The sequence below is a fragment of the Sphaerodactylus townsendi genome, linkage group LG12, assembly GCF_021028975.2.
Source record: "Sphaerodactylus townsendi isolate TG3544 linkage group LG12, MPM_Stown_v2.3, whole genome shotgun sequence".
NCBI lineage: Eukaryota > Metazoa > Chordata > Lepidosauria > Squamata > Sphaerodactylidae > Sphaerodactylus > Sphaerodactylus townsendi.
Genome location: NC_059436.1, coordinates 45,975,601 through 45,989,268, shown reverse-complemented (window position 1 = coordinate 45,989,268; position 13,668 = coordinate 45,975,601). Strand labels below are relative to the sequence as shown.

At 45.3% G+C, this 13,668-nt stretch overlaps 1 protein-coding gene across 5 annotated transcripts in view; it reads left to right on the top strand.

Annotated features, from left to right (window-relative positions):
• Nucleotides 1–13,668, top strand: part of CDK5RAP2 (CDK5 regulatory subunit associated protein 2) — a 187,581-nt gene that overhangs the window by 78,582 nt on the left and 95,331 nt on the right. For all 5 annotated transcript variants that reach the window (XM_048513449.1, XM_048513448.1, XM_048513447.1 and 2 more), the window contains exons 16-17: nucleotides 1,507–1,622; nucleotides 3,302–3,430. In XM_048513449.1, the coding sequence (XP_048369406.1) occupies nucleotides 1,507–1,622; nucleotides 3,302–3,430 (245 nt within the window). The remainder of the gene's footprint in view (nucleotides 1–1,506; nucleotides 1,623–3,301; nucleotides 3,431–13,668) is intronic.

Sequence of the window (13,668 nt, the reverse complement as noted above, 5' to 3'; positions counted from 1 at the left end):
ACGATAATTCTCATATTCATTCCGGGCTATTTTCTAGTGCGGACACATACTATTTCCTCTTCCTCCGCACCACAACTGACTGCTCTGTAATCTTTCAGTGAAAAAGAGTATAGTAGGGAAGGCATATTTGTGCATGCGTTGTGCAGAAGAACGCACTAAGCAGGGAAAGCATTAAGAAGTCTGTCCTCTTCCATGTCACTGTTTCAGCTGCCCACTTGCTATTAAAGGGAACCCTCCCTTCTTAATTTTTTAAAATATTAAGCTTATATCCCAGCTGTTCATCTTGGAACGTTTGCCCCCCAGGTGGAATGTTGTTACCTCTGCGGGTTCTTTCATCCCCCCCTCCCCCCGTCATGCCGCCCAACAGGCATTGGGGGGGGGGGTCACAGACCAAAATGCCTTGGTTTCCCTAAAGCGCCCCTCCCCAGGAGCAGGCTGACTGCATTATATCCCTTTCCACAATTAGATAGTTCAATGACACAAGTTGCTATTTTCTATTCAGTTCCTGCAGTCTGTTGTGCCAATAGCAAACTAAAAAAATACTGCAATGTTATTTAACCTGGCTTTTCCCCTTGAGACCCAGGGTTCATTTTCATGAGATCTCAACTACAGCAGAATAATTCATGCCTTCCAATATTTTTTTTTGCTCTGCACCTGCCTGAAATTATTTCAAAATGAAATGCTAAATATGCAAATTATAATTTCTGCATTAGATTCACACGGCTTGCTGATAACTAGGGAGGATATCGAAGGTGTCAAAAAGGTACAAAGAACTCCAAGGGTAAAAGTTCTTTCAATTAAAGAGAATGCTTTTGTGTAGGATGGGACAGGCAGCTATATTTTCTTCCAAATTTACCCGTCTGGCACTTATTATAAAAACGTATTTTTGCGTGATTATTATGCATCCCCCCCCCAAAGCACACAAAATTAGAGCAAAACTAATCCTTATCCCATGTGGTTTATAATTTGAAACACTTGCCTTCAGTCTTTCCAGACCCAGAACATGACTTTATCCCCAACCTGCAGCTTGAACCCCTCCGTAATAAATATATATCTGGCTTGCCATTATGTAAATATATGTTGATCTTCAGGATATCTTCCCTTCTTCTCCTTACTTGCAACCAGCTTATTAGAGACTTTTGCGTTAGCAACAAGCCATAGTGTACCATTATGTCCAAACTGCCAAACCATATCTTGCATTTCGGAAACAAACCAGAATATGCCACGCAAAGGCCTTCTGGAAGGAAAACCTCCTGAAATGAATGAAGGGGATGGGGCAAACATGGTGCAGCTTCCTGAAAAGTCCTTCCTGTGGGTCCCCACCAATCTTTCAGATCCCACAGATTTCCTCAGGAAGGCCCCATCATCTGTCTCCAGCCTCAGACAGGTTGATGTGGATGGAGGCAGATGCAGGTACCAATTGGTTACAAAATGAACTTACGGCGAAGGAGGGAGGCTTTTCCAATGCAAACATAGATTTTGAATTCATGATCTCTTTTTTGGTAGAAGAAACATTGTTCTCTTGGGGCGACCAGACTTCTTACATGAGCATTTGTTTGGGTGAACAAGATCCCTGGAACTTGCGGATCGACCAGCTGTCTGTGGAAGAACTCAAGAAAAAGGTATTGCTCTCATGTTCAGTGACTACTTTTCACATTTGTTGGAGGGAACATACCTCTTGGTGGCCTCTTTGGGGTCGGGTCTCTGGAGTTCCAAACCTGTATTTCTTTGGTAATGATATCGAGGGGGGAGGCTTGCAGGGGAAATGTGTTTGACTGGAGAGAAATGGTCAGTCCTCTTCTTCATACCCTCATAATTCCTGTCCCGCACAAATCCCCCCAACTGGTTTTTAAAGTCGACCTGCAGCTGGGTTTTGAAACTAGAAGGGAAAAATGACCACGAGTTTAAAACTGCAGGAGAGGATCATGAATGTGAGAGGGCTAAAGAATCCCTCCCACCTACCGGTCTTTCCTCCATTCTAGTTACCTTGGCCAGTATAGCCGCCATGGTGTGATTTATTTATTTACTTTGACATTGTAACGGGGGATGTTGGGGCCATTTTGCTAAGACCTCTTCTTACCCTCAAGGTAGGTGATTCACATCAGAGAGTTATACGTTGTTGCCCTGCACCTTCACCTGCACTTGTACTGGCCACTTTCTTTCCTAAGTTGCCAACTAAGTTTCCTAAATTACCCTTAGGAGCAGCAGTGACGTAGTGGTTAAGAGCAGGTGCACTCTAATCTGGAGGAACTGGGTTTGATTCCCAGCTCTGCCACCTGAGCTGTGGAGGCTTATCTGGGGAATTCAGATTAGCCTGTGCACTCCCACACATGCCAACTGGGTGACCTTGGGCTAGTCACAGCTCTTCGGAGCTCTCTCAGCCCCACCAACCTCACAGCGGGTTTGTTGTGAGGGGGGAAGGGTAAGGAGTTTGTAAGCCCCTTTGAGTCTCCTGCAGGAGAGAAAGGGGGGATGTAAATCCAAACTCTTCTTCCTTTGCTGAATTTTTGCTGGAAAATAGAATTCTCACTCTGCCTTTAGGGGTGGTTTATTCGTCCACTTTACAGGTCTTTGCCTTTGGGTTATGATGGCTGAAGAGTTGCCCCAGAGGGAGGGGCAGGGCTGCCTAGGAATATATGACAAGAGGGACTGATAAAAATACAGAGCAACGTGGTAAACCAAAACATAGGCATAGAGGAAACCACCACCTTTGTGTATGTGTTAGTGGAAGACAGCTTGTCAGCCAAAGTGCCCAGAGTTATGATACGGTTGCCCTGCTTGAAACCCCACTTTCTGTTCTCACTGCGGAATACAGTCTTCGTGTTTCCTTTCCTTGGACTTCCGAAAAGAACAGATGGCGTACAGGTGGTGAATTGCTCGCTTCATTCTACTATGTTTAAACATAGGGGGTTCTCTATATGCAACAATCTTATGTATACCAAAGCATGTTGCTGTGGTTACTGTCAGACTGGAAGTGTGGGGACGCAGGTCCCGATCACCACTCAAGGTGAGCCTGGCCAGTCATTCTCTCTCATTCTAAACCACCTCACAGGAAGGTGTGGAGGGTAATGTAGGGGGAGGAAAAAATCAGTACTGCCATCATAATCTCCTTGGGGAAAGGGCAGGAAGAAAATGTAAGGAGGCCAGTACTTCAAACATAGTGATGTGTGTGTATTTCAAATCGGACCAGCTTTCAACAATCTAGTGATGCCTGTTGCTAATCCGCCTTGTTAAAAATCGTAATGTGTGAAAAGGCTTGAGGAACATAACGGGTCCCCCGGTTTTCTTTTTGCTTTCTTAGATTATGGAACTCCTTTTGATGCTGAAGGAGCTGCATTTGGTCAATCAAGATCTCAGGCAGAGGCACCCGGACGGCTCCAGGTTGGATTCTGTAGCAAAGGAAACACTGCAAACATTTGACGAGAGTGAGGTAAAGAGAACTGTGGGCTTCCTTTCCTATTCCTGCAAGTTGCGGTGGTGTGCCGCCATGTTTTTTTTTTGTGTGTGTGTGTGTTTTAGTGCTGTCAGTGTACCCACACGGTTGAATAATGGCAAGTTCATAGGATGAGAATTCATCTTTCATTGGACTGGCATCTGCCACTCTTGGCATATTCGCCCTTTCAATTGAATACCCCTCTGTTTTAGCCTTGCTCTTGCTGAGGTTGTCAGTCTGTGTTTGGGCTGTACCATTCCACACTGTAAGCAGGGACTCTTGCAATAAAATGGTCCTCCATAGCAGAAGCATTCCCCGCACAAGGAAAGCAAGATGCCACGCAGAAGTCTTCTGCCCTAACCCTCTTTTTCGGGGAGTTTTGCAGCAGCAAGGATTTGTTCTGCACGGAGAAGCAATCAGTTTTTAACCGCTTCAGTTTTAACCCCTTTTTGTCTGAGCTCGTACAATCTGGATTTTTTTTTTCATAGTGAGAACTAGGCCTCAGTCAGGCAGAATGGACAGCCAGGTCTCAGCTATTTAGAAAATAAAGGTTTCCAATTCATTGCTGCAGAAGGTTTTATTCCAGTGGGCTTGTTTGGTTAAGTTAGTTGTTGGCTTCTGTGGATTTATGTACCGTCGCCGTTGAAAAAGTGCATGTCCTTCCTGTGAATCCCCACCTGCAGTTGAAAGACACATAGTCTGGACCAGGAGTCTGCAACCTGCGGCTCTCCAATTGGCCATGCTGACAGGGGCTGATGGGAATTGTAGTCCTTGAACATCTGGAGAGCCGCAGGTTGCAGACCCCTGGTCTGGACAAGTTTATTACCTCCTCAGGGGAGAAATCCTTTCAAGAGGGGCTGTTGCTCAGCGGCAAAGCATCAGCTTGCCATCCAGAAGTTCCCAGGTTCAAACCTCAGCATCTCCAGTTAAAGGATGAGATCGTAGGTGATGTATAAGATCTCTTCCTCAGGCCCTCTGCCTGCCTGCCTGAGTAGATAATACAGCCCTTCATGGACCAATGGTGTGATTTTATATAACACAGATGGCAAATGTATATTGGGTTGCAGTCATTATAAAGGAACCTATTTTCCTTTTTCCCATTCACATGTGTGCCGTGCAGGCAGCGATTGGAGCCCATGGGAACAACCCGGGTTGTTTTTGCAGGGAGACACTTCTCTCTTTTAATTTTTTTCCCCTGCAATGCATGCGTAGCTGCACAGGTATATAGAAACAAACCCCTGCAGCCGTGCCAATCATCCCACAATCCGATCGACTTCACCTGCATAGCTGTGCATGTACAACATGCAAAAGAAAAAGGGACCTTCCTGCAACGGCAGGACAATAATGACCATATTGCTGTGGCAGGCTTCTCTCTGACCATCAACAGTGCAGTGGAAGGGAGGGAAATAAAATGCCTCCTTTATTTCTGCCACTCTTGGCGTAGTGGCTAAGAGCAGGTGCACTCTGATCTGGAGGAACCGGGTTTGATTCTTAGCTCTGCCGCTTGAGTTGTGGAGGCTTATCTGGGGAATTCAGATTAGCCTGTACACTCCAACACACGCCAGCTGGGTGACCTGAGCTAGTCCCGTGGTGGTGAACTTTTGGCACTCCAGATGTTATGGACTACAATTCCCATCAGCCCCTGCCAGCCTGGCCAATTGGCTGATGGGAATTGTAGTCCATAACATCTGGAGTGCCAAAGGTTCGCCATCACTGGGCTAGTCAGAGCTTTTCGGAGCTCTCTCAGCCCCACCCACCTCACAGGGTGTTTGTTGTGAGGGGGGAAGGGCAAGGAGATTGTAAGCCCTTTGAGTCTCCTACAGGAGAGAAAGGGGGGATATAAATCCAAACTTCTTCTCCTGTCAGTCCGGTCATGTGGGAACGGCTCCAACCCGAGAGTTTGCAAAAGGATCATTGGTTTAGCAATTTTTGAAAATCCCAGGTTGAGGGAAATAAAATGGGGCAAACTCGTTTTGGGCATGGGGCCTGTACAAAGTCCGTCTGTCCCCCCCCCCCCCTCAATGGTTTGTGTTGCGCTCTATACCCATTATATTTGCCCTGTACGGAATCCACCTCAGTTTCATGTGTTCATTCTTTCAGTTTTTCCTTGCCCAAGAAGCACTGTGCTCGAGTGACCCTCCCCGTATGATTCCTTTGACTTTGGTTAAATATATCGAATCCACACATGTATGCTTTAAAACTTTCCTTTCTCTTCTAATACAGTTAGAGTGCACATTTCAGTAAATAATAATAGGGATCTGTCCCCATTCCCCCAAGTTCAGCAATACTTGTGGCCCAGTCATTTGCCTCCATTGTATCAGTGGAAATTAATCTTTCCACATTATTGGACCGAAATGAGACATTTGTCCTTCCAGCACTATTCTGTCAACCTCAACAGAAATAAGCACTTTTAACCACTGCTGCCGGCAGGAAAGACCGAAATCTACAGATACTGGTCCAAACGCTTCTCTCCAAGTGCTTCCAGCCCTTCCATTCTGGTAATAATCACCTGCGTTGCCTGGCCTCCCACCTCTGTTCCTGCCACTCAAGGAGGTCCAAGATGTAGGAAGCAAACGTGTCCTGTGAGCTAAACTTCCAGGAGAGAATTGTTCCTCTCCTTCTCAATTATTTTTACTAGCCTAGAATGAATGGAAAATGCCCGGGTTCTCCAGAAGGCCACAAAATCAAAAGACCAACTTAATACGAAACATTAACAAACACCTGCTAACAAAATATGAAGCAAGAAAAATGTTCCATAATATCTAGTGAGGGAATGCCCTTCACTTTTTTCTTAAGTTTAAACCTTATCCCTAGGCTGGTGTATAAGAAAGAAGCAGCGGATACTCAAAGGTGCCCAATTTCAGTTTCCATCTTTTTCTCCTGGTGAGGAGAAAAGTGACTTCCTGATGCCAGTTTTTTGTCCCCAAGCGTGAGCCAGGGCGGCCTCCCTTTTTTCTTCCCGAAGAAGAAAACAGCCCTTCAGCTCTGTCATAAATCTGTTTCTTTGCCCAGTTTAGGCCACATTTTAATCTGCCCTTCTTGAATCATTTCATTACAGTCTTTTTTCTGTACTGTGCGATTTCAGTTTTGACTGCAAACAAAAGAGGTCTAGAAGCAAGCAGACTAGAAGCAAGCAGACCTGCCATCCCCGCCCCCTGTTATTTAGGAGTGCCCCAAGGATTAAACTGTGGGGCAACCCAATGTATATACTGATATTGTGCTCAAAGTGTCCAGTGACACAGAATTGGCAACAGGGACACAACAGTTTGCCAGCCTCCCTTTCCTAAGGCTCCTTTGGCTGCTTTGCAATTAATCAGCGGACTTGTTTACCTTCCCAGGTCACCCTCAAACCTCGGCCTCAACCACGTTTTCAATTTTTTTTTTCAAACTTGGTTCCTTTTCTTTTAATTTCCCTGCCTTCCTTCAGCGTGCACGCCGTTGCGGCGCAGATGAAATCAAAGCAAACAAACGCGGCTGATTGACAGTTTCTATCTTGAGTTCTTAAATTGGACTTCTGCCCCAAAGAGCTGGAAAATGGAATGTTTTTAGAGATGGTTGTTGTTGCCGTTGTTCATTTCCAATGAATGTTGCACAACCGTGCGTCTTTGGCACGGGCTTTATGGGGTTATGCTCAATTGAAGTGCAGTCTTATTATATTCTTTTGGCTTGGATCCAATCAAGTGCAAATGGTGCAAGCTGGCAGATATTTTCTGGTTTCCTATTGCAGCTGCCCGGCTGCCTGTGAAACCATTCCAGAACATGGGGGGGCGGGGGGGGGGGGCTTAAAATGACTGTAATCTCCATTCACATTTTAATGAGTTTTTGCATGCAAGAAAGAGACACATAAGAGTGTGTCTGTGGGAAAATTTCCCCTGTCCCTCATGCACGGCATCCCATAGTGAACTCAAGGGTCCCCCAGCCATCAGGAAGCGGCATTCCACAACCAAAGGAAAGGCCTGGAGTTTGAGAGCCCTTAGCTCAGTGGTGGTGAACCTTTGGCACTCCAGATGTTAAGGACTACAACTCCCATCAACCCCTGCCAGGATGGCCAATTGGCCATGCTGGCAGGTGCTGATGGGAATTGTAGTCCATAACATCTGGAGTGCCAAAGGTTCGCTACCACTGCCTTAGCTGATCTCCGAAAGTGGGTGAACTCCAAAAAGGGCCTCCTATGAAGATCTCAGCTGAGGGGCAGACCCGTGTGGTAGAAGTCAGTCTCTGTGTAGCCTGGTTCCAGGTCATTTTGAACTTCTTAGGTCATACCATCACCTCAAAATGTTCTTAAAAACAAACTGGGAACCAGGGAACCAAACTTTCTATGTGATCCCAACATCTTTTCAGATCAAATAGGAAAACCGTGCCCAGAATTCTTTCAATACTAATGGCTTGACTGGATGAGGACTGGAACAGATTCTTCTAGTGGTCTAAAATGGTGATCTTTAACCATTCCAAACCTGGAACCCAGATCAGAGTCAAACCATTCCCTCCCCATCATTAAGCCTTTTCTTTGGCATGGCTGGGCTGTGAATGAACTAGATCAGGGGTCTGCAACCTGCAGCTCTCCAGATGTTCATGGACTACAATTCACATCAGGTGGTGGGGGCTGATGGGAATTGTAGTCCATGAACATCTGGAGAGCCGCAGGTTGCAGACCCGTGAACTAGAGGTCTGTGAGGGCAAATTGGTGCCAGTGTCATTGCAGGCACTGAAACTGAGGCATGGTGTTATAATAAGTAAGCAGTGTGTTGATACTTACATGCCATTGCCTGATCTTATGTGCAGCAGATGGCAGGAACTAACCTTGTTATTACCCCAAAAACGAAGGCAATTTTGCTTCTCAGAAATGCATACTCCCAAAATCTTGTTCGTTTCTGAGGTGCTGCTGGACTCAAATCTAGTTCTGGTCGCCACATCTCAAAAAGGATTTCGAAGAAATAGAAAAAGTGCAGAGAAGGGCAACAAGGATGATTGAAGGACTGAAGCACCTTCCTTACGAGGAGAGGCTGCAGCATTTGGGACTCTTTAGTTTGGAGAGGAGACATCTGAGGGGGGATATGATCGAAGTCTCTAAAATTATGCATGGGGTAGAAAATGTTGACAGAGAGAAATTTTTCTCTCTTTCACACAATACTAGAACCAGGGGGCATCCATTGAAAATGTTGGGGGGAAGAATTAGGACTAAAAAAAGAAACATTTCTTCACGCAACACGTGATTGGTGTTTGGAATATGCTGCCACAGGAGATGGTGACGGCCACTAACCTGGATAGCTTTAAAAAGGGGCTTGGACAGATTTATGGAGGAGACGTCGATCTCTGGCTACCAATCTTGATCCTCCTTGATCTGAGATTGCAAATGCCTTAGCAGACCAGGTGCTCAGGAGCAGCAGCAGCAGAAGGCCCTTGCTTTCCCATCCTGCATGTGAGCTCCCAAAGGCACCTGGTGGGCCACTGCGAGTAGCAGAGTGCTGGACTAGATGGACTCTGGTCTGATCCAGCAGGCTCTTTTTTATGGTCTTACGTTCTTAGTTCTTCGGTAGCAGACCAGCAGAGCTGCTTTCTAGGGAAGAACCCACAACTGTGTTAATGTCTGGGTTAATGTCTGGGTTAATGTCTCGGGGGAGGGTGGTTTATAAGCCCAATAAAATAAATAAATAAATAAATAAGAATATTGGTTCCCTTTTCTGCTCATGTTTACTTCAACACGCCTACTCAGATATGACTTGTGGTTCTGGATGTAATTTGTAATCACGAATGCAAAATTACTTCTCATTAAGATTAAAGACTGCCGCTTGACATTTTGGGAACTGTTCCTGAACTGCTTCATGTGCAGCTTAACAATAACGCTGGTTAACAGTTCGTGAAACTGAGCTTCTTGCCCAGAGAATATCCTTGTTGCAATTAGCATCGCTTTGCTCTAGAGGGGGATGTTTCCCCACCAATGCCACTACTAATAATACCGTGTTTCCCTGAATATAAGACAGTGTCTTATATTAATTTTTGCTCCCAAAGATGCGCTATGTCTTATTTTCAGGGGATATCTTATATTTCTGTATTCTGTTCGTCAGGCATGCTTCCCAACAAAAACTTTGCTTCGTCTTACTTTTGGGGGATGCCTTATATTTTGCACTTCAGCAAAACCTCTACTACGTCTTATTTTCAGGGGATGTCTTATATTCAGGGAAACAGGGTAGTAGCAGCAGTAGTAGTAACATTAATGTTAAAGGCACTTTAAATAGATTGTTGCACGATCCTTACAACAGTCCTGTAAAGTAGGGCAATATTGTCAGTCCTTTATGGGAGGATTGGGGGCCGTGAAAGAATGCTTCCTGCAGGGGAGATTTGAACCAGCGAATCCCTGGTTCAATCTTGGAACCATTATTGCCTCCTCTCAGCCACCAGAGACACCACCATCCCGAAAAGGAAAACAGCCTGTCTTGCTTCTCAGTCTCAAGATTGAGATCAATAGCTATTCTTTTCATGTTTGGGAGCTGCTTCTTTTCACGGCGGCGAAAACAACGGGCGCATAAAAGGCTAACAGATTTATCATGGCCTATCACAGCCTAATGTCCGTTTCAGCAGACGCATGTAGCGTTCTCCCCAGTCGGCGAATGTCGCGCATCTGACAAATGTATGATATTTTCCTCCCACTGTTCAGACAACTTGTGGGTCCCAAAGCGCAGGGTCCTGTCCTTGAGGCAAACTAAAAAAACAAGATGTACAAAGAGAGGGAAGCAAACGGAAAAAAAAATAGAGATCAGTTGTACAGAATAAGCTTTTATCTGTAGTAGCGGCCCCGATGATTCTCCTTTTCCTTTAGCATTCTGTATACATGGGAGCAGAAGGGGCCTCTCAGGGTCTGTAGGATCTCTGGCTGTTGAAAGTTGTCTGGTAGCAGGGCATCCTTTCCCTAGAAACCGATCCTAATAAGCAAGTCTGCTTAGAAATAAGTCTCATGTTGTTCAGTGGGATTTAGAATTGTAGCCACAGTCTATGAATCTTTATTCCTTAATAAATCTGGCAGACGACGGGTCCCTTTGTTGTATTTGCTGCAATAGACTAACCTAACTGTCAGGAAATCTGTACTGCAGCATCGGAGATGCCTTATAGGGCCATGAGCGCTGCTTTAATAGCAATATCCTTTAGTATTGGTCTTGCTTACCTACAGTGACCTGTAGTGATCTCTATACTGAATGCCTGAAGCTGACAGTAGTTATCAACGTTACCTTCAGCCAGCCAACAGCATGAGCAAGAAGCTCCCAATTCAGTCTGTTCTTATCCATTTAGCACCAGAAACACCTCTTTTTGAGAACTGGGTGTTCAGTTGACATTTGGAATAGAGAGACAGTCCAGGAGCTTGTTCTGCGCCCTCCCCCCCCCCCACACACACACATTACACCAGTGTTGCAGCCTTTCCAGAAGCAGTGCACAAAAACAGATTTGCACAGTCTTGTGTTTCTTTATCAAACGGAGCCTCATTAGGGTTGGTAAAGAATCCCTTCTGTGCATTTAACTTTCTATCATTAGACTGCAGCCACCCGCATGTAAGCTCACATGCTGGGAAAGTGCCGGCGGCGCGGGGAACACATTAAATGCTGCATCAGGATATTTGCTATTCAGATCTTTAAAACAAAAACAAAACCCCCCAAAACAGAATACCGTCTGATCTCCTTTTCACCTGAAAAGCCCAAGGGATATTCGAAATAATCACTTATCAGGATTCCAGATAAACTGGTGTGTTATGCTGAATAGAGCTATACTGGCAAAGAGTGGGATGCACTGAAATCCAAGAAAGGAGGTTGTGTTATAAGTATGGTTTGTTACAATTATTGATGTCCTGCCCTTTCCTCAATAAAATGGTCCCTCAGGGTTAGTTGAAACAAATTAACGTTAATAGAAGCAAACCCACTGGCCAGTAAGCTGCTCCTAATTCCCCTCTTAAGCATATCATAAACACTAACATCGTTTAAAACTGTGTTACTTAAAACTGGCACCATTAGAAAAATCCGCCAAATTGTTAATGGGGACATGACCGACAAAGGCCATATTTGAGAAAGTACGAGGTGAAGCGTTCCTGTAACATTTAGGGCAGTGATGGCGAACCTTTTTGAGACCGTGTGCCCAAACTGCAACCCAAAACCCACTTATTTACCGCAAAGTGCCAACATGGCAATTTAACCTGAGTACTGAGGTTTTAGTATAGAAAAAATGGTGGGCTCCAAGGTGTGCGTTACTCGGGAGTAAGCTTGGTAGTCAGTGGCTTTGCTTTGAAGCAACTGTGCAACGCTTTGAACTCAGAAGCAAACCCCATTGCCAGCAACAGAGCTTACTCCCAGGTAAAGGATCACGCTTTCGTTCTTCCCATGAAAATCAGTAGAATTTAACAGCGTTTAACAGGGTTATCTACACGGCTTCCCCAAAACTAGGTCTTAGGTTTAATGCTAATAATGAAATAATTATACTATTATCACATGACGAACTCTGTGTATGCGTGTCCACAGAGAGGGCTCTGAGTGCCACCTCTGGCACCCGTGCCATAGGTTCGCCACCACTGATTTAGGGCTTTAAAATTTATGACCAGCGCTTTTGAATGAAGGTAAAGGTAAAGTTTCCCCTTCAGTTGTGTCCGACCCTGGGGTACCACTGCAAGCAATGATTTCATGGGCAAGCCTCTTTTGTGGGGTAGTTTGCCATTGCTTTCCCCAGCTATTCTTTACCCACTAGCTATGAGCTAGGTAGTCATTTACCGACCAAGAAATGGATGGATGGCTGAGTTTGAATAGCACCCAGAAACTCTCTGGCAACTCCTGCAGACTGGGCAAAGTGGGAAGGGTATGCTTTCAGTAGCTTATTGAAGTCAGGGTCTAGTCTGAATGTCTCTATATCATGTTTTGTGTCCCATGTTTGCTCCAAGAGTATCAGCGTTCTATGCGTAGATATATCCCATTTATTTTTGAACTAGCCCTATGGAATAGGGTAGATTGAAATAAAGTGATTGGTCCATAGTCACTCAGTGAGTGTCTGGCCCAAGCAGAGATTTGAACTTGTGTCCAGTGCTCCGTTCCATTATACCTGTGACCAGTGGTTAAAAAATGACATCAGCAGCATTCTGGAGCTCTTTTATTCTGGCTGCCGGGCAGGCTTAACATCTGCAATAGTGCCTCCTCTTAGTTACTCAGTGTAGTCAACCAGCAACCACTAAAGCTGGGATAACCACTAAAATGTGCCACTGTCTCAAATATTGAGCCAGTCACCCAAACAAATTTGATAAGAACATAAGAACTAGCCTGCTGGATCAGACCAGAGTCCATCTAGTCCAGCACTCTGCTACTCGCAGTGGCCCACCAGGTGCCTTTGGGAGCTCACAGGCAGGATGGGAAAGCAAGGGCCTTAAGAACATAAGAACAAGCCAGCTGGATCAGACCAGAGTCCATCTAGTCCAGCTCTCTGCTACTCGCAGTGGCCCACCAGGTGCCTTTGGGAGCTCACATGCAGGATGTGAAAGCAAGGGCCTTAAGAACATAAGAACTAGCCTGCTGGATCAGACCAGAGTCCATCTAGTCCAGCACTCTGCTACCGCAGTGGCCCACCACAGGTGTACCTTTTTAAGCCTCTCACATGCAGGGATGTGAAAGCAAGGGCTCAAGGTTGCCAAGCTGCTCCCGAGCACCTGGTCTGCTAAGGCATTTGCAATCTGAGATCAAGGAGGATCAAGATTGGTAGCCATAGATCGACTTCTCCTCCATAAATCTGTAAAGCCCTTTTTAAAGCTAACCACCTCCTGTGGCAGCATATTTCAAACACCAATCACACGTTGTGTGAAGTAGTGTTTCCTTTTATTAGTCCTAATTCTTCCCCCCAGCATTTTCAATGAATGCCCCCTGGTACTAGTATTGTGAGAAAGGGAGAAAAATTGCTCTCTTTTCTACCCCATGCATAATTTTATAGACTTCAATCATATCCCCCCTCAGACGTCTCCTCTCCAAACTAAAGAGTCCCAAACGCTGCAGCCTCTCTTCATAAGGAAGGTGCTCCAATCCTTCAATCATCCTCGTTGCCCTTCTCTGCACTTTTTCTATCTCTTCAAAACCCTTTTTGAGATGTGGCGACCAGATGTGTGCCTTCTTACATTTTAGCCAGGAAGGGTTTTTTCCTCCTTTTAGAACAATACTAGCAGCGTATTAATATAGCTGATTATTAATATAGATGATCACCCCTGTGATCAGGTGACATCAACC